The sequence below is a fragment of the Varanus komodoensis genome, unplaced genomic scaffold, assembly GCF_004798865.1.
Source record: "Varanus komodoensis strain SLA01 unplaced genomic scaffold, ASM479886v1 scaffold2, whole genome shotgun sequence".
NCBI classification, from domain to species: Eukaryota; Metazoa; Chordata; class Lepidosauria; order Squamata; family Varanidae; genus Varanus; species Varanus komodoensis.
The window spans coordinates 3,928,786-3,950,370 of record NW_025335568.1 but is presented as its reverse complement, the minus strand read 5'-3'; the positions used below and the strand labels follow the sequence as shown (position 1 = coordinate 3,950,370).

The 21,585-nt window shown below is 51.2% G+C and overlaps 1 protein-coding gene across 1 annotated transcript in view; it reads right to left on the bottom strand.

Moving 5' to 3' along the window:
• Positions 1–21,585, bottom strand: part of SLC4A11 (solute carrier family 4 member 11) — a 146,302-nt gene that overhangs the window by 63,141 nt on the left and 61,576 nt on the right. Inside the window, exon 4 of the mRNA XM_044428340.1 lies at positions 2,044–2,090. Coding sequence (XP_044284275.1) covers positions 2,044–2,090 — 47 coding nt within the window. The remainder of the gene's footprint in view (positions 1–2,043; positions 2,091–21,585) is intronic.

The window sequence follows — 21,585 nt, the reverse complement described above, 5'->3', positions numbered from 1 at the left end:
ATTCCAGCGAGGGGGCTGAGTGGGGGCCTTCTGGCAGGGAAGATGAAAGCTTTAGCTTTGATTTGCCAGAATGGAAAGCATTTGCAAATCAGGAAATTTAACCTTCCTTTATCATCGCAACTGGGTAATTGCAGCCCTTCTCATGGCAGACGTGAAGGGCAAATGTTACTTTGGCTGTAAGGCAGGTCTCCATAAAGACAGAGTTGCTTTCCTAGTAGAAGGGGACCAGGATGCAGCCTGAAGGTCTGATAACTGCGCTATAGTTTGTTTATTTATTTATTTATAAAATCTGTATGCCATCCAATTACTTGCGTCTCTGGACGCCAAACAGCATAATGCATCCATGTGGTTCATCCATGTGTGCGGCATGCATGAGAGAGCGAGAGCATGGGTCCCATCAAACCATGGGTCCATCCAGCTCAATGTTGCCCTGATACCCTCCCAGTGGATTGCACTGAATCTCCCTAATGGGCTGTGGGTTGGGGATACTGGGAGCTTTGCTGCAACCCCCCTGGTGGTCCCCAGGTGGGGGGAGGCAGTTCTGCATTGACTGGCGGGGGATCCTCGGGGGAAGGGGAAGGGTCCTTCCAGCGACTGAACCTGTGCACCTGAACTGCGGCCCAACCTTCTGGAATGCGGAAAAGGGCCCCCCCTCTCTTAGCACACTGGTTTTTCTGTTCAAAATGCTCCTGCGATGTCACTTTCTTTAGCAAAGTGGCCCTCAGGGATGCATTACACGCATTTATATATGAAATAAACCCTGCTATAAGAATCCTTTCGGATCGATTATAATCCTTTCTATCTATTATCCATTATAAAGAGAAGCCACATTTTATGGCTCCATCTGGGCTTTCAGCAAACGAGTTTGAAGGCTTGTGAGGACAGGCATGATTACAGAAAGCCCTGTGCTTCGGAACAAACTAGAGATAACCTCCTTCCATTCTGAAATCACAAGGAACAGTTGACCCTGGACTACCCGTAGGGCAAATAAAAAAGCATAACCACAAGTTGCAGGTAGACTGAATTCTTCCGTAAAAACAAAAATAAAAAGCACACAGTGTACAGCAGAAACTGCAAAGGGTTTGAATCAGGATGTTGGTACAGATATTTACATTTAATTCCTCATGGAACCCCTCCTATGCATCGGTTTCCAGGAGGGTTGGCTATATTAGTCTAATGGAGGAAAAAAAAAAAACAACCTTTTTGCACCTTAAAGACTAAAAAATCTATTCTGACAAACTCTGGTGGAAAGCGTCAGGTTGCATCTGATGAAGCCAGCCGTGTTCACAAAGATCTGCAGCAGAATGACTCTCTCAGCCTCTAAGGCGGCACAAACTCTGCTTCCCCCAGCTGCCTTTGGATGTTCTATGGGGCTTACTCGCAGGTAAATGCATAGTACTGGAAACTTAGCCAGCTTTTAAGCGCTTCAGCTCAATGAAAGGAGAACTTGCCTAGCTTGCTTGTTAAGAAAGAGCATCCTTCCAAGCCAGGTATGATTTATTTATAAACAACTTAACTATTTATTATTATTTTAATTATTTATTTATAAAAGCTTTTATCGGCTGCTTGCTTAGCCTGAGGCTCCCCGAACAATTTACGACGAATATGTGGCTCTCCAGTACTAGAGAGCGTAGGTGCTGGGAAGGCTCAGGAATGTTGTCCTGTGGGGTTATCTCGAAAGGACACAATCCCCATCCTTGTTCTAAGCAAGAAGGAGCTTCCACACTGCGGAGGGCATGATCAGAAGGATTTCAATGACAAGGGAACTTCAGGGATTTAAGCAGGAACAAAAATCCAGGCAGGAAGGTAAGCTACCTAGTCCCTATAGAAAACAATGACCGGCCCAGCTTTCCACATGTGTTGATTACAGAGCCCATCATCCTGGGCCAGAATTCTCTCCCACTGGATGGGTTAATGGGAGCTGCCGTCCAGCACAAGGCTGGACGAGACAAACACTGAGCTCATTTAGGTGCAGCCACTGCATTCAAGACAAATCAGCGCTGCTGTTCTTTACAATGAAAAGCAAACAGAAATGGCACTTACTTTTCTTGATGTGTGCAGTAAAACGCAGCCAGCACTCTCACTTTCTGCTGGAAGAGAAGAGAAAAATGGCGGTGAGAGCAAAACGACCAGTTTGGTGATGACGGGCAAGTGTTTTTGGCCCGGGGAAAATGCGAGCCGACGCATCGCCTAGGGAACCAAACGTCCCATTCCGTGGGCCCACTCCTTGCAGCCTGGGGTTTTGCAGAACAGCTGTGGCGAGCAGGATTTGGATCCGGCCACGGCCAGACGGCAGGGAAGCTGCACCCCCTCCTTTTGCACTGCACCGTGGGCCCCAATCCACGGCGCCATCCTCCACCTCTTGATCACGGAGAGGAACTCCTGCGATCCACAGCTCTCAGCAGCTGCATCTCAGCCACGGCCTGTGAAGGATCTCCAGACCCTTTGGCCACTTCCCCTCCGGCCTTGTCCCAATCCAAACCACCCTGCGTGCCGCCTGCCTCCTCGCGGGAGACTCCATTCCGCTGCCCATCCCGTTTTCTGCCTCTTCCCGGCACCAATAGTTGGGTGCACCGACCGTGTGCGCTCAGTTCCCATTGACCCATTTTGGGCTTGCCCTTCTCCCCACAGAAGGGTTATTATTATTTATTGATTTAAAACGGTTTTAGATCGTCCCTTACCAAGGTCTCCGGATGGTTTGACAAGAAGACAAAATAGAATAAAACACAGCCTCCTTCCATACGTGCCTGCCCGGCCCTTGAGATCAGGGGCAGAGGCCCTTCTCTGGATGCCCTCCTTGAACGAGATTAGGAGGGTGGCTACCCAGAGAAGGGCCTTCTCTGTGGTGGCACCTTGACTATGGAATACACTCCCCAGGGAGGTTCGCCTGGCGCCGTCACTTTATTCTTTTCAGCACCAGGCCAAACCCTTTTTATTTTCCCAACGTTTTGAGACCTGACTGTTTTAACTGGGGTTTTATTGTCAGTTGAATTTTTAGGATTCAACTGTTTTATTTTGCCTTGCTGTGCTGTTTAGCCATCCTGAGACTAGGAAAGTTTTAAATAAATAAATAAATTTGTTTTAGAAAGTTTTAAATAAATAAATAAAATTTGTTTTAGAAAGTTTTAAATAAAGAAATAACTTTTCCCCGAGTCTGCCAATTCCTCCTTTATTTGTTTATTTATTAATTAGGGTATTTCTATCCAATCCATTACGGTTCTTCTCTGGATGGCTTACCATAGAAAACACCTAATAAATACATCATAATAACACACAACTGAGGATAAAACTGTAATTAGAACATGCAAACTTTAAAATACTGGGTAAATAGAAAGGTTTGACACGGATGCTGTCAATTTGGCTACATAAACAAGGATGCCAGGAGCATGGAAATGGCGAGAGGTATTGACGGGGGCCATTTGTGGCCCCAAGCAAGCTGCTCTGCCTCCACAGAGCTTATGATCTGAGAGTGAGGAGAGGGTGGAGAAACGGGACGGGGGCTTGTAGCAAGGTCAAAATGCTAAAACATGGAGCTGCGGGACCGGAGAGCAAAGATTCAGAGGACAGGCTCTGAGAGTGGACTGAAGGATATCAGAAGGGGGATTGAGAGAGCATGCAAAAACACCAGAAGAAATAACTGAAAATGCCCTTGCACAGAAAGTGAAAACCTGCCTTGTGCACAGAGCTAAAATTGTGCTAAAAATGCACAAGAAATTGCAGCTTCCACAGAAAACTTCCGCAATGAAAGTCTCCTGAGAACAGGCATCAACGCACAGACCTGCTAGAGCAGTACACTGAAAGCTTTCTTCCGCCCCACAAGACTTAATGAAATCAAACCCTGCGGACCCCCTGCACAGTGGAACTGATCCCGAGCCCACCATAAATGCCACTGCCGCTTGGACCCCGACACAGCACTCTTTAGTGCCACAATAATGGGCCGCTCCCTTCGCACAGCTTCTGCGTTATAATGCAAGATTGCTTTTTACGGCACGCGAGATGAAAACAACCCGGAGCATCCCTGGGGGGACAGGTTAGGCCCAACCATAAGAGTCACAGCATGGTGCCAGTCATTCCAGACCAGCACGCTTCAGACCTCACCTACAGCACGTATACAAAGAAGGGGGAAAATTCACCTCCAATGAGGCGCCTAAATCCTTATGGATTTCTGCCAGGTACTCACCAAGCATGAAGCTAAAGTGTCGGCCCCTTACCGAGCAGATGCAGAATCAATGCGACGAGCCCCTGCCCTTCCGGCCCTTTCCTCTCAGCAGAACACGCATTTTCACAGCTTGACTCCCTTCACCACTATGGAGACTTTCGATAAAAACACGGCAGTAATGAGCTGCGGCCAGTGTGGCTCTGCTAATGAATCCAAAGCTGCCCTTTTGTATCCTGAGTAGCAAAATGCTACCGTTAATGAGCAGAGCGAAGGCTTTGGCCTGGGTGGCTCAGACTGCATGCTTTAATTAAAACGAGTGCTTTTTAAAATTAAGGCCGTTAGAATAGCCATGTTGGATCAGCCTGAGGGGTCTGTGTAGACCAGGAATCAGTTCATACTGTGCACCCCCCACCCAGCTCCCCATAGGAAACCCACAGGTAAGCCAGGAGCCTAACAGTGCCGTCTTGCCCATGCTCCCCACCAACTGCTGGGCACAGGCACACGGATCCCGGAGGAGCCACTGAGCCTTCCTTGGATCTGCCCAAAATAGAAGGAATGCAGGACATAAATGAGGGGCCGAAGCTGCTCCAGGAACCTCTTAGCTCAGCAGTGGGCTAAGAATAATAATGCGTAATGAGCAATCATGGAAGAGCGAAACGACAAAAAAGCAGGTCCTGTGGCCATATTTCATAAAACAATTCCAGGCACTCAAGTTGTAAAGCAACTGCTGCACACACATAATGCAAAGCAACACTGCACGAGCTGAATCAGAAGATTAATCTGATTGCTATTAATCAGAAGATAAATTTGGTTCCTGCAGAGCCAGTCTTATAATGAGCAAAAGCCTAGGAGCACAAGGGCCCTGAAAGCCTAAGGCTCAACACCAAAGAGCAACCTACTGATTTGGCCTTTGGAGAAGTGTCACAAATCCCCAACAATGCGCAGGGCCCAGGAGGCTGGGCACGCGGTCGACCCCAGGAGGCGTCTCTGGATGGCTTGGGCCACCATGGTTAGCGGCCTTGACCTCTGGCCATGCAAGCTGGGAGCCCAAGACATGGGGCGAGCGCCAGGTCAGGGAAGCTGAGTCTATCACGGCCTCTGGGATTTCAGACAGGGCACTCCCAGCCCTGCTTGGTGTTCCCGGGGATTCCACCCCAGACCACCTGCTTGCGAGGCAGGAGCCCCGCAGGGAATTGCAGGCCCTCGTGACAGCAGGAGGACCCCCAGGAAGAGTGGCGCCGGAGCTGAACGAGGTGTGTCCAGAAAGTGATGAGAGTATTTTAGAAATTATTTTACTGAACATTTGTACAATTGGACATTGTCTCCTGCACGGTATGCACCTTGGGAGGGTACGTAACCCGCCCAGCGATTTTCCCATTCTTCACAGCATCCCTGGAAGTCTTCAGGTGGGATGGCGTTCAGAGCCTGCGTAGTGGCTCTTGGGACGTTATCCGCACGACCAAAATGGCGGCCTGCCAAACCTTTCTTCATCTTTGGGAAGATGAAAAAGCCGCAAGGAGCCCAGCCGGGGCTGATGGGGGGATGGGGAAGCCCCACGGTGTTTTTCAGCCCAAAACTCTGACAGCCAAAGCACCGTGACTCGGCGCGTTGTCGGGATGGAGGACCCAACTTGTGCCATCGGGACGCCTGTGCGGACGACAGCGCAGCTTCTCCCTAAGCTTCCCTCGCCATTTCCAAAATTTCCGATGCACTTTTACCCAATTTCACACAATTTTTTCACGTACCGCAGTTCCGAACTCGCCTGCCTTTTTCTTAGTAAGAGGCACTTTGGCACAAAAGAAATGTCTCAGCTCTGCTGGAACGCAACTGATCGTTGTTCCAACGCACACCTGCCCCCCACCCCCCGTGACCTTGGCCAGCTTCCCCCTTCACAGAGCTCTTCTCCAGCGCAGGGACTTCATTCTCAAGACTTTCTGGACACGCCTCGTATGTGCGAGAAGCTGCAGTCTGGAGCATCACAAATGTTATTACAGGAAATGAACGAGAGGAAGGCATCCAGGCCTTTCTCCAAGGCAGGCCCACCTCCACATGCCCCCCCCACCCCACTTCTTCCTGCCTTTTGACAATTTATTTATTTATTTATTATTTATTTAAAATATATGCCGTCCAAATCGCAAAAAAACCTCAGGACGGCTTACAAAGTAATAGCATAAATAAAATTCCCGACCCACACCGACCGCAATTAAAAACATAGAAAAAACAATATTAAAACTTATTACAATACCGCTGGAATAAAAAGGTCTTAACCTGGCGCCGAAAAACAAATAACGACGGCGCCAGGGAGACCTCTCTGGGGAGCACATTCCATAGATGGGGCGCCACCGCAGAGAAAGCCCTCCTCTGGGTACTCACCCTCCTAATATCTTTCCCGGAGGGTTCCCGGAGGAGGGCCTCTGCTGCCAATCCCAAGGGGCGGGAGGACAAATATGGAAGAAGGTGTTCCTTCAGGTATCCAGGTCCCAAGCCGTTTAGGGCTTTATAGGTAATAACCAGCACCTTGAATTGAGCCCGGACTTCGATGGGGAGCCAGTGAAGCTGGTAGAGGACTGGGGTTATGTGAGAATAACGCCCAGTCCCCATCAGCAACCTGGCAGCTCTGTTTTGCACCATCTGAAGTATCCGGACCGTCTTCAGGGGCAGCCCCACGTAGAGCGCATTACAGAAATCCAACTGGGAAGTAACCAATGCATGTGTCACTGTCGCCAGGCAGTCGTTCTCCAGGTAGGGGCGCAGCTGATGGACTAGCCAAAGCTGAAGGAAAGTGCTCCTTGTCACTTGAGCTTCCAAGGACAGCTCCGGGTTGAGGAGCACTCCCAAGCTGCAGACCCTGTCCTTTAGAGGGAGTGCAACCCCGTTCAGGACAAGGTTCAATTCACCCTCTCCGAAGCCCGATCCGCCAACCAACAGGACCTCCGTCTTGTCTGGACTGAGCTTCAGTTTACTGGCCCTCATCCAGCCCATTACCTCGGCCAGGCACCGGTTCAGTACAGCCACTGCCTCACCTGGATTGGTGGAAAACGAGAGGTAGAGCTGGGTATCATCAGCGTACTGATGACTCCGCAGCCCACACCTCCTGATGACCTCTCCCAGCGGTTTCATGTAGATGTTGAATAGCAAGGGGGACAAAATGGATCCCTGCGGAACTCCATGGCATAGCTGCCATGGCGCAGAGCCATAGTCCTCCAGCACCACCTTCTGGAATCGGCCATTGAGATAGGAGCGGAACCACTGCAAAGCAGTGCCTCCGACCCCCAATCCCACAAGCCTATCCAGAAGGAAACCATGGTTGATGGTACTGAAAGCCGCTGAGAGGTCCAGAAGAACCAACAGGGACAGCACTCCCCCTGTCTCTCCCTGCACAGGTCATCATACAGGGCAACCAAGGCAGATTCTGTACCAAACCCGGGTCTGAAGCCGGACTGAAATGGGTCCAGATAATCAGTTTCATCCAAGAGAGCTTGGAGTTGTCCCACCACCACCCGCTCTAACACCTTGCCCAAAAACGGGATGTTGGCCACTGGTCTATAATTAGTGGCCATCTCTGGATCCAGTGATGCCTTCTTCAGGACCGGTCGGACTGCCGCCTCCTTTAAAGGGGCAGGTACCCGGCCCTCCCTCAGAGAGGCATTAACCACTTCCAAGACCAGGCCCCTGTCCCGTGCTTGGCGTTGTTAATTAGCCAACATGGGCAAGGGTCAAGCAAGCAGGTGGTGGGACGTACTCGTCCAAGCACCTTGTCCACATCATCAGGCTGCAATAATTGAAACTCATCCAATAATACCTGACCAGACGAGTCATTGGCATCTCCCCTAAAGGATCTGAATCACTAGTGGGGTCCAGTTCGTGATGAATCTGAGCGATTTTCTCCTTAAAGTGCTGGGCAAAGTCGTCACAGCAGGCCATCGAAGGTGGTACAGGATCTTTCTTAGGGCCTGAACCTAAGAAGAATTTCTTAGGGCCTGTACCACCTGAAAGAGCTCTGCTGGATGGCACTGTGAGGAGGCAATGGAAGTGGAGAAGAATTTCTTCTTCGCCGCCCTCACCGCCACAGCATAGGCCCAATAATGAGCTCATAGGCGTGCTCAGTCAGATTCATCCCGTGATTTCCTCCACCTACGCTCTAGATGTCTCCCAACCCCCTTCATCGCCCGTAATTCAGATGTGTACCGTGGGGATGAACGGGCTCTGCAGGGCAGAAGAGGACGCTTGGGAGTGATCGTGTCAATAGCTCTGGCCATTTCCCCATTCCACAGTTCAACCAGAGCCTCGACAGGAGCACCAGCTTTATCAACCAGAAACTGCCCCAGAGCCTTCAAGAATCCGTCTGGATCCATCCAGTTCTGAGGGCGGACCAGTACCCTTACAGAGGGAAAGGCCGCCATCGAGCTCAAACCTCAAGAGGAAGTGGTCTGACCATGACAGGGGAGTCAGACACAAACTCCTCACCCTCAGACCACCCTCTTCCTGCCCCATCGAGAAAACCTGGTCCAGCGTGTGTCCCCGTTCATGGGTCGGGCCTGTGACATGTTGAGACAGCCCCATGGCCGCCATGGAGGCCATGAAGTCCTGAGCCGCCCTGGTCAGAACAGTCTCGGCATGGAGACTGAAGTCCCCCAGGACCAGCATCCTGGGGGTCTTCAACACCAGGTCCGAGACGATCACTGTCAGCTCAGGCAGGGAGTCTGATGGGCAGAAGGGTGCACGGTGCACCAGCAGAATCCCCAATCTGTCTCGGTCGCCCAATGCCAGGTAGAGGCACTCTAGACCCGGTCTCGAGAGGACAGGAAGCCCCGCAAGGGAAATAGAGGCTCGATGAACTAAAGCGACCCCCCCCCCCGGCATGACTGATGCTGGACCAGATACCTGGGCAGGCACAGTTGAGAGAGGGACACATCCCCCCCTTTCCCGCCCAGGTCTCTGTAATGCAAGCCAGGTCGGCCCCCTCACCCACAATTAAATCGTGGATGGGGGATGTTTTGTTATGGACCGACCTGGCATTGAGCAGCAGCACCGTCAGGCCCAAGGGGTGGTTGATAAGCGTACCCGGAACCTTCTGGTTGGGGGAATAACCAGAAGGAGGAACAGGTGTCAACCATCTGTCCCTCCTTCTTCTATGCCAACCCGTTAGACCCTCAACGCCATATCAACCGTTGCCCAACACCACCCCGATGGTGGCGCCCAGGCGCTCCCCAGGCAACCCCCCGGTAGCAGCCAAGTGTGAAGCCATTAAAAACCAATCCAAAAAAGACAATTTAAACACGACTGAAACCCCCCCACCCTCCCCTCACAAAGCACACATACACTCGCCCACACGCCCAGAGTTCCTGGCCAGCCAAGCCCTGCCTGGCCTGAAACGGTCCCAAATGGCAACGATGTCCTTAGGCCATCGCCCTTCGGCCGGCGAGTTGAGCCGGCGACCCCCCCCCTGCACCCCGCCCCCAATCTGGCGCAGCTGCCGCTCATGCCGGCGGGGTAGGGGGCCAAGGCGGGGCCCGCGGAGAACGTGCCGGCGACGATGGAGGGCCCGCAGGCCAGCAGCAGCGTCCCCCGGTCCCAGTCCCGCAGTGGCCACCGTCCATCCGTCCAGCGGCGTCGGCGTCAGAGGGCGGGGTGGGGCAGCTTCGGTGTCTGCAGGCGGCGGTGAAGAGTGGCCCAGTCCCGTCCCCGAGAGCCAGTGTGGGGTGGTGGTTAAGAGCATGGGACTGGGACTCAGAGGATCTGGGTTCCAGTCCCCACTCAGCCATGGAGCCAACTGGGTGACTTTGGGCCAGTCACAGACTCTCAGCCCAACCTACCTCACAGAGTTGTTGTTGCGGGGATAAGCTGGAGGAGGAGAATGATGTAAGCTGCCTTGAGCCCTTTGTGGGAAAAAGGCAGGCTATAAATCGAAAAATAAATAAATAAAAAATAAAATGGCAGTGCTCAGGCTCCACACTTGGCTGCCCCCCACCTTGGAGCCCCCCACCTCCTGCCTTAGCAGAATCTTGGAATTTCAGCCTCTGAAGCATCTTGGGACACCCCCTCCCACCCACAGATGCTACCCCCCAGTTGGCAGACCACTGCATGATGGGTACTTTTGCATAATAGGGGACACAACAGAACATACTAGAAAGGGGGCCATTTCGGCTGGTGGGAGGAAGAATCCAGGACAGGGCGCGTCCTTCAGGAACAGCCAAGGGGAGAGGACACAGACCCACAAGTTCCAGCTTCAACGTCGGGCCTTTGTGACCAGCTGTGCGTGTCCTGGACAACCTTTCAAGAGGCGATGCATTGCGTTAAAGCGACGTCACTTGAAGTCCTGTTTTCTGTTGATCTCGAGCCCATCACTCCTCTGCTTCATCGGAGAAGCCAGGTCAGCACTCCTCAGCTATGTTTTCTACTAGAACTCCCATCATCCCTGACCACAGAGCATGGTAGTTGGTCACTGCAGTCCAAAATATCCGGACAGCATCCGCTGCTCCTAGTCCCAAGAAGGAATCGGAGACATTTTTTGGAGCGGGTTGAAAATATGAAAGCGGCAGCTGCCTGGACTGAGCGTGCTTCGGGTCTGTTCCTTTCCTTTTTCTGCGCTCCTAAGATTGCCTTATCACGATTCCTCAGGGCTTTTTGTTTACTGTGGTCTCAACTGCTAGAATTAATTCATGCCGAGCAAAAGCAAGCGAGGGGGGGGGGGCAGACGAGGCTTCAGGAGGGGGGGAGAGAAGTCACCCGAAGAAATGCTCTCTGGGAAGGCCGAAGCACTCTGCGTGGGTGTCCGGCAGCCGTGTCTGTCCTCTGCACGAGCAGGTGCGAAGACGCAAGAGCATTCTCCCTGCCCTTCGGGGTCACTCGCTGCACTTTTCGGCCCGCCATGCCTACCACCTCCATCCCAGAATGATTCCTGCTGCCATCGCCAGTTCTCTGAAATAACGAGCTTTTCGGCTTTCTCATCAAGGCTAGCAGCTGCAGTCCTGATTTAGATCATGGCTAACTTGCTTTCTGCCACGGAGGACGCAGGAAGGTGAATCTTCCATCCTCCCCACCTGCCTCACTCCAAGAGACCGCTCTCTCCGTTCGAGAGAGGAAGAAACGCTCCATTTTCCTGCATGATTTGACTCCTGAATGCCTGAGAATATCTTTAAATGCATTACTAAGCAGCAGGTGCATATTTATACTTGCACACAGAAAAGCAAACTCCGAGTTAGGCATAATTAGGAAAGGTGATAAAAAGAAAACTGCCAAGATTGTACTGCCACACCCATAGAAATAGGTGGTATGAATGCACCTGTTGCATTGTGTGTAGTTCTGGTCAGCACACCTGAGAAAGGGCATCGTTCTCTTGAACATCTTTATTAATGATTCAGATGAGGAAGTACCAGGAAAGATAATCAGATTCATAGATGATACAAAACCAGGAGGAATAGCAAACAGCCTAGAGGACAGAATGCAGATCCAGGGTGATCTTGATAAAGCTGAACACTGGGCTGAAAGCAAGAGAAGGGAGATTCAATAAGGACAAGTGTCAAGTCCTCCACCCAGGAAAAAGAAACCAAAGGCATCGATACAGGATGGGGAATACGTGGCTCAACAGAACTGAAAAGGATCTTGGAGCAATTGTGGACAATAGGCTAAATATGAGCCAACAATGCAATGCAGCCGCCAAAAGGGCAAACGCTCTTTTGAGATGCATTAACAGAAGTGTGACTTCCAAATCATGAGAAGCAGTAGTTCCTCTATACTCCTCACTAGTCAGACCTCACCTGGAATCCTGTGTCCAGTTCTGGGCACCAAGATTTAAGGAAGATGCAGGGAAATGAGAAAGGATCCAGCGGAGGGCAACAAAGATGACCCAGGGTTTGGAAACACTGCCCTGTGAGGAGAGACTGAGAGAACTGGGCATGTTCAGCCTTGAAAAGAGAAGACTGAGGGGGGACATGATATCCCTCTAGAAGTCCCTCAAAGGCTGTCACAAAGAGGAAGGTCAAGATCTCCTCTTGCTGATGCCAGAGTGTGGGACACAAAATAATCAGTTCAAGTTGCGGCAACCCAGATTCAGGCTGGGCATCAGGAAGAGCTTCCTCATTGTCAAAGCAATACAGCAGTGGGACCAGCTGCCCAGAGAGGTGGGGGGCTCTCCCACACTGGAGGCATCCAAGGTGAAACTGGGCAGCCACCTGAGTGGGATGGCTTGGTGTCCTGCAAGAGCAGGGGGTTGGGCTCGATGGCCTTCATGGCCCCTTCCAATTCTACTCTTATATGAGTCTATGATTCTGTGATCTATGATTCTGAGTTGGACAAAGTGCAGAGAAGGACAATGAAAATGATCAAAGAGTCGGAGCAACTTCCCTATGAGGAACGGTTACAGCAACCAGGACTGTTCAACTTAGAAAAAACGGTAAATAAGGGGAAACATGATAGCGGTATTTAAACTTATGCAGGGGAAGGAGAAAGTGGAGGGTGACATCTTTCTTCCTCTCCCGTAACACTTGAGCCCCGGTGAGAGATTCAGGATGGATGGAAGGAAGCACTTCCTCACACAGCTTATCGCTAGACTATGGAATCTGCGGCCATGGGGAGCTGGCCGCCAATGCGGACGGCTCCAAAAGCAGACTGAACAAATTTGTGGAGGAGGCAACTATTCATGGCCCCCACTAGCTTTGCTGGCCACATAATCAGAGGTGGTGTGCCTCCATGGCTCAAGATCGCAGGCTGGTGGAACCCTTGTCCCCATCTGTGGACGGCTGGTTTGCCAGCGTGTGAATGGAGCGCTGACTTGGTCTGAGCTCTCCGGGCTTTTCTTAGGTTCTTATTATAGCGCCTGACGAGGTGAACACTTGCAGCCGACATGGCCACTGGTCAAAACGGCCACGGCCGGTGCAAGCCACAGTCCAACATTTCCTGAAGGCCCCTGGCTGGAACAGACTCTTTTTGTGCCAGTAATAAGAGGCCTCTTTAATAGTAAGGAACGCGGATATTGGCCTAAGGACAGGCAGTCTGATCTACTTTCAATTTGCTTAACATAACAAGTCATTTTCATCCAATACATGATGAAGTTTGTGCATTTCAGCCAGACCGTGTCAAAACTGAACCGGACTGAAATTCTCAGCCTCTGTAGTGGCCAAACTCAAGAGAAATGGCACCCGTGGCTGAGTACACAGCGTTCAAAGCGTCAAGACCTTCAGGAGCTCTTTGCCTGGATGCAATTTTACATCAGTTTTGGTCCTCCCCACATGGTGCGTGCATGCATGCTTGTGCTTAATCTTACGTTCTTTCTGGAAGAAATGTGTGAGCAATGAAAGTCTAAAGGAGGAGGTGAATTTTTCACCCATTCAGCCAAGCCTCTGCTGCATCTACACTACTTAGGATGCATCATTTAGATGAAACAGCAGCTAGAGAGCTTATTTATGGGATGTTTGTGGCAGAGGCACGGTTTGTACAGCAGGTGGAATTCCCATGTGTCCACTGACAACATACAGTCCACATACTTAACAGCTGTGTATGGGTTAAGTGTGGACTGTTGTTGAATTGTGGGTGGTTGGAATGTTGGTCGATGTGATATCTGCTCCCAGCTGAGCTAACAAGCCATGGTTTGCAGATCACAACCTTGGGTTCACTCAAGAGAAGCCATGGTTTGTCATGGGGTTGTGAACTGTGGGTTGTTCATTGTGGTTTGTTTCCCAGCTGGGCTCAGACAACGTAATAATGTACAACTAATCAACACCCCACACTCAACCCATACTCAGTCCTTGCGGGTGGGTCAGTTCTTAAGAGACAATCCTACGCACAATTAAGAAGAAGAAAGTTCTACAACTACAAAATGCCCCACTCAGCTGACTGGGGAAAATTGTGAGTTGTAGGATTTCTCCCTGCCTCAACACACACAGGAATGTGTCCTTACCAAGTCTCTTGGGGTGCAGAAAGACAATTGTGTTCTTCCCATAAATTCCCCATCAAGTAACCCCCACCCCTGCTCAGTCAGAATAATCTTAGCACAAAGGCCCCAACACATACCTGGTCTCCTCCCCCATCTCAACACCCCCCCCCCACACACACAAAAGACTCTTGCACAAATATTCCAATGTTTTAAGCCAGGCCCAATTCCTAAGCATCGCTTTGAAACAGTACCCTAAAAAGCAGGAAGCTCATATGGAGGCCAAGCCTAGAAGGAACACAATCGGGGCATCCATGTTCCATTCTGGGAGTAGGAAGCACTAAGTGGACAACATCCCATCCTGACATCAGCTTTCTAAAATAGGATTTATCAGATAGAGTTTGTGGGGGTCGGTATTGTGCCTCGAGACATAAAAAGGACTCCTGAATTAATGTGAGGAAATGCAACTATTGTGTGCAGAACGATACCCCGTTTAGTCTCAGACCACTCGTCTCTGGACAGAGTTCTCCCTGGAATTCCCTGGCGCCACCGGAGTGGGTTTCCCCTCATACCTTCACTCCCCTTTAAAAGAGATTATCTTAGCAGGGGGCCATGCAAACTTTGGCAGGTCTGTTTTGCTAGTGAGCTGTTTGTGCATGTGCGTGTGCGCGCCCGCATGTGTCTGGGGGCGTTTCAGGAAACTGTTGACTCGGTCTTCAGGAATGATCTATTGTGTTGAGGGTGGACGGTCCATATAAATTGGCAATTGTGCGCAAAAATGTGAATTCTGCCCCATTATTACAGCTCATAAAAGCCGCATCCGGCCTTCTAATTAGCTTTTCGCCAAATCGCTAACCGCTAAGGGGCGGTGGCAGGGGAGGAAAAGTGGCGGCACTACTAGGCACAGAGGCAGCCCCGGCAGAGGGAAAGGCATGTGCTCTTAGGAGAGCTACAGGGGCAAAAGGACTACAATGCCCAGTATTCCTGACTACTGGCCAGGGTGGAAGGGGCTTCTGGGAGCTGACGTCCCAAGCATCTGGAAAGCAGCTGTCTGCCCATTCCTGCCCCACAGCAGCCTCCCCCAGCCCGGTTCTCCCTCAAGAGCTCTCCCACCCAGCATGCCCAGCCCAGCCCAGCCGGAAGGCTGGTGTCCACAGTCTCAGACTTCCTTCCAAAGCAAATGCACACACCTTCCCCACGTGAAGTCTGGCGCAATTCTCTTTGAAATGCACATGGTTTGAGAGCGGGGACACTAAAAAGATAGGCTGTATCCTGATCCCCCTCCCTGCAAAAAAACCCTTCCTTCTCAAGTGTTGCAGCAGTGAATTCTATCGCTCGGATCGTGATTCTTGCTGGCACGTTGTGCTAAGTCAGGTCTTTTTCCCCAGCATGGCTCGCACTCCCATCTAGGAAATCAGGAGTTTTAAAAACAGCGCTGCGAAAGAACAAGTGTAAGATTTATGGCATTATGTTCATGTGCCCAAATACCCCAAGGCCCTGACTCTGTTGTCTGAACCTAATTAATAGCAGCAGAACAAGCTTTTCTTTCCTCTCCATGTCATGGATGAGCCCGTTACAGCAAAGAGCTCCGAAATAGCTCAGTGGGAAGGACGGTCAGATCACCCCGTTGACAGGGATAGAGAGTAAGGGAAACCCCATCCCGGTGCCCGCTGAGGTTGTGGGCACACCACTAAGAAGGTGGAGGAAACACAGCCCGCTAGGAGCATGACCCACAGTTCTTCCCCCAGGCCTAGCCGTGTGCAGTGGGGTCTGCAGCCGGCCACATGTACAAATTCCCTTGCAAAGCACATCATGCCCCTTTCTCTTCTCGTCACCCCTCTGTTCATTCCAACGCCCTCTCCATGCCTGTGTAGGACACACCTGGCTGGCCCGCATCCCTCCCAAGCATTGTGAAGATAAATCGGAGCACTACACACGGCCAGGGACTGAGCAATCTCCCTCCAAAGGTCCCAGCTCATCCTCCCAGGTAAGTCCAGGGACCACCTGTAGTCAAATGTGCCGATCAGCACTCGCAGTGGAAACTTCGACCCAACAGGCAACCGTCATCGCTGGTGTCAGGCACACGGATTCAGAAGAGTCCTTGGCGCGCGCACAAGAGGAGGAAACTTCCCATGAGAACCAGAGGGCTGATGAAGGTGTATTTCTGGTGCGGCAGAACAAGCTTTACTCCCCAGCTGCACAGAGGATGGGAATGAAAGTACAGCAGATTAAGGAAATTCAGGGAGATGCCAAAACAGAAGAGCATCCGGGGCCAATTTGGGTGTTGATGGGGAAACAATCGCACCAGGTGATGATACAGGGTATGAGAATTTAGGCGATAATGTAGATGAAACGGTTGAGGATGCTCGTTCCCGCAGATGCACGTGCAGACTGGGACAATGAGAATCCGGGCTGATTGAGCAATGCAGGGAGAGGGGACATAATGCCCCACCTCTAGAAGGACGGCCCAGAAGGATTCGAAAACACCATGCAAGTTGAACTTAATTAGAACGAGAGGACAACTTCCTAGCTTACGTGACTGCAATTGCAATACCGTGTGGAGTAAAGACTTCTGCAGCATCAACTGGAGTGATTGCTTTCGTTGGGAAGGAGCGCCAGCCGCACAACAGCCACCTGGTCAGCAGGGGTATAAAAGGGGACTCCGCTATCCGCTCGGGTCAACTGCCATTTTGCTGTGATCGAACTTCATTCTTGAGAATAAAATACAGTTTTGTACCTCTCGTCCTTGTCTCGCTTGATTGGGCAAAGTGCGCCCAGGTTGGACCCCTCGAGTCCTTCAGCTGGAATGTCAGAAACAAGCAACCAAAAAGATTTGCCCACCCCATGCAAGAAGGGAATCCTTTAAGCGCATGCGTCTTCAGGCTCACTTAAGCATCTTACCACCATGGGGCCTGAGAGAAGGTCACGGCAAGCCCTCCCTAAGTAAGTATGCTAAAGGGGAGAGGAGCAGAGAACCAGGGGGCTTGGAGGGTACCACACTGACTGCATCCAGGTGTAACGGTAAGTTATCATGGAGACAAGCTTCACAAAATCTTCTCTTCTCCAGTGCAAAGAAGAGACCAGAGAGCTTCTGCTTGCATGTCCAGCTGCAATTCGATGCTGTTTCTGAATGCAGGAGGAGAACCGAGGGTTCACTGGAGCAAGCCAACTTCAGTCTGATGCTAATATAGTTGACTGGCTTCAATAAGCCATGGTTTAATCAAGCCTAATGATGATTTAATGCCAAGAAAGCACAACTGGTGCATGCAGGCAGGCTACCTCTGCGAGCAAGGCTAGAAGCCACAATAGCCTCCTCCCTCAAGGATCTGTCTAATCCCTTGGAAAGCCAGATTGGGCACCATCAACACTTCCCATGGCGGGAATTCCATAGCGCAAGCCTGCACCGTGAGAGGAAGTCCTTCCTTTGGTCTGTCCTAAACCTCCCACCAACCTGCTTCATGGGATGACCCCGGGTTCAAGTGCTATGGGAAGGGGAGAAAAATATTGGTGTCTTTACTTTCTCTACACCGTGCATCATTTTAAACGCCTCTGTCCCGTCCCCGCTTCCTCACCCTTTCTCTAAGCCAAACAGTCCCAGCCGTTATAGCTGCTCCTCACAGGGAACCTGCTCCAGCCCCGTGATCATTTTCGTTGCCCTTCTCTGAACTTTTCCAACTCCATAACGTTCTTTCTCAGGTGAGGCAACCAGAACTGGGCACAAGAAGCTAAGTGTGGTCATACCAAAGTTTTGTGTAACATAGAAACAGAGCAAGTCAGAAGGGGTCTCCCGGGCCATCTAGTCTGACCCCTGGCTGCAGCTGGCTCCGCTCACGACATGCTGACCATGTGCTTGTCCAGCCTAGCCTTGAACACCCTCACCGAGGGGGCCTCAACCACCTCCTGTGGAAGCCCATCCCATACCCTGGGGGTCCTAACCACCAGGAAGTAATTCCTGGCATCCAAATTGAACCTTGGTTCCCTGAGCTTTGCTCCATTGGAATGCATCCTGCCCTCCACCACAGGGGGAAAAAGGTCATGACCCACCTGTGGGGTGCACCCCCTCACATACCTGTTAGTCACTTAAAGGCCCCCTCTGAGTCTTCTTTGAAGGCTGAACAGACCCAGCTCCCTCAGCCTCCCCTCGTACTGCTTTCCCCGCAATCAGGCCACCGTCCTAGTGGCCCTTCACTCCACTGATTCCAACCTTGCTTCATCCTTCCTGGAATAAGGGGCCCAAAACTGAGCACAATACTCCAGTTGGGGGCGCACCAGACTCGTATAGAGTGGTAGTAATACCTCTGGAAGCCACACTTCTGACTATGTGACCAAGGGTGGCGCTCGCCCTCTTGACCACCGCATCACACGGCTGGCTCACGTTCAGCCTGCAGTCGACCAGCACCCCGAGGTCCCTTTCCCAAGTGCTGCTCTCCAGCCACTTGTCCCCTAACCTATTCCTGTAAGGGAAGCAAGAGTTGGGTTCTTCTATTTTCAAAGCAAAATTCTGTGCAGCCCCTCATTAGGTGCAACAATGAAGAAAAGCTAATCTAATTTGAAGAGGCTGAGACTTCGTCTAGGGAAAAAACCACACACAACAGTTCGAAGCGCAGGCATGACAGAAGGTGACAGAACCATGCAAGCGGCAAAGGCAGCTGATACCTGATAGAATTTTCCTGCAGTCGCCCAAATACTGGGATCCCTGAGAATCACCAAAACAAAACGAAACAAAACAAGCTCTCCTGAGGATGCACCCATATTCCACAACATTTGAGCACTTCGCTCAGCTTCTCTCCTGGATCAGCCTTGCATGACTCACAGAGAAGGCGGAGAAGGTCCTTCCAGCTACCTAAGCAACACCTTCTCCTGCTCACCCCACACACCTACTTTCAAGACAACTGCACAGACAACAGGATGAGACAATCGCTTAATGAGCAGGTGCGTCCCAGAAATCCGGGCTCCTGCTTTACCTGCTTGCACTGCTTAAAACGACAAAGCAGGGCTGCCCATTAAAATGACAAATGAACGAAGAGAGAAGCCCATTCCACACCTTGCCAACGCTCTCTCCACCTCGCGAGACAATCCCCTGAAAGGAAGGATGACCTGCAGTTCACAACGATTCTCATTTACTGCCACCCTTAGGAGCAACCTGCCCGCCAACCTCACTATCACCAACAAAGCCAGGTTTTGTTCTGGCCTGGAAATTCAGAATTTGGTGAGCATGGAAGAGGAGGTGTGCCCAAACGAGGAATTCAGGAAAGCAAGAGGGAACTGCACTAAACGGTTGCAGCGTTGACAGTCTCTTTCCAGGAGTCGGACAGCCGCGTGTGTCTCAAGTACGCTCCGTTCAGCCTCCTCTGCTCAGCCCTGGTTTTCCATCCTGTCCTCAAGCACTCAGTGCCCTCTGAGCCATCGCAGGGGGTCAGCAGATCCTTAGGGTGTCGGACACGAGCACTCGGATGAGATTCCCCGGCGCGCACGGGAGATGGAGGGTTTTGCTGGGGATGGTGGCTCGGACTCGGAGGAGGGGAGTGGGCAGCTGAACCGCCCGTGGCTGAGTTCTCACTTCGATATTGGAGTTGGGACTAGCGAGGCCCCGGCTGCCCAAGCCCTCCCGGTGATCCCGCCTGAGCCAGCTCTGGATCAAAGCACTGCAAGGAGAACACAGAGCCCCCCACCCCTAAATGTCCCCTAACCAGGAAAGAAGCCAGTGGGGAACAGGCTGGGGAGGGGTCCTCAGGAGGAGAACTTGACACCCTGGGAGTGGTGGACACGAGGGCCCGTCAATGCCCTCGCTGGCTGGACCAATCAGAAACCCGATGGGAAGAATGTCGGCACGCCCACTTCCATAGCACCCCCCCCCCAGAGATCGGCCCCGAAGGGTTCATAAGCAGAGCTTTGGTGAAGGGGGGCAGAGCGAGGGGTCAACTTTCCACCTGGAGTGTGTGTTTTGGAGTTTGTGAATAGCTTGTAGCTGTATAGAATAAAGACTCTCTGAATAACTACTGAAGTGCTTGCCTTCATTGGGAAGGGGCGCCTAGCTCACGACAGTGGGTTCTCCTTGCTAAAGAAATTTTGCAATTCTGCCATCCTGCTCAGCTCTCTCAGCTGTGCATGATTCGGTCTCTTTTGGCTAAATGAGGGTCAGTATTCAAAGAACAGGGCTGCTACCTGTTATGCGCAATACACAGAGCCCGCTGAATTCCTAAGAAAAAGCACAACAGGAATGTTATGCTTCATTTTTACTAACTTACCCAGTCTAACCAGCAAGCCCTGTTTACCCTTTCCAGCGCAATAGTTCTCTTTCAACAGAAACCCGTACTACCATGTTCAAAAGGTGCACAAAACCACACCAAAGTGATAAACCGATGCCCACACCATCTTCCAGGAGGTCTTAAAACACATCCTTGAGAACATTTCCGGAAAATGTTCCTATGCAAATGTGATTAATTCCTGCCTTTTGCATCTGGAATTTTTCTGGGCTCTAAAGAGTGACTGAATTTGGCATGTTGATTAGAATTGTATTTAGCAAAGAAGCTTAAAAAAATCACCCTCTATTAAGTTTTTGCCCCAGCACATCCCACGTGGTTCACCTGAAATATTTGGCAGAAAAATTCAAGCACGCTTAGGGTGTAATCAAATCAGGACGTCCAGAAGCCTCCAAACTCAGAGGATTATGGGCATCCCTTGCAGACCTGGGGATGTGGTGAAGGCAAACTCCTCACTGACCTACATCATCAAGACAAACCTGCTCCTTTAGGGATACTTAAATGTACGCACTACAAGAAAGCACTAATGGAAGCTCCAGGAAATGGAAGCACCAGGTGGAACTGCCCAGCATCTGGCATTTCCCTGCAGCCACCAGCTACTGAAAATGCGTCCTCTTCAGGAGCCTCAGGAGCCAGAGTGGAGCACCTCGGAGCCATTCCAAAAAGGAGAACTCGTGCTGCCTGAGCAGAGTCAAACGCCTGCTCTTTTGCAACATTCAGATGCATCGACGACTGTCAAGAACCGGCCTGTGGGGACACTGCAGAATCCAGAACCCCTCATTCTGAACGGCAAGATGCTTCACGGGGGACCAGAAAGTACCGTTGTCCAAAAGGGATAAAATACTGCTGGCCTTGCTTAACTACAGCAAAGAAAAATCGATTGTTAGTAATAGTGCTAAAAGCATTCCTAGTGTTTAGGGATGCCTTAAGCTCCGGAAAAGTGGCCCAAGCTGTCTTGTCCAGTCAGGAGAAGTTTATTATTGGCACACTGCTGGATCTGCTGTGATGGACGGAACAGGCAATTCTGCAAACGCAAAACCGCAAGGAAACTGCACACAGGAGCTGCTAGTCACTCACCACCATATCCCTCACACAAAAGTCGAGTGGGGCCACTCACCCATTGCAGCTTTTCTTTTGTGCTTGGTAGGAGCCACCCATGGTGCTCTGTGGCGGCGAATGGATTTTCAGGATGAAGCTCAGCACCACGAGTGGTTCCTCTAACATGCAACAGAAAAGCCACAGTAGCTGAGGAGTTCCAGGAACCCAGGAATCAGCTGCCTCAAACTCAAGCT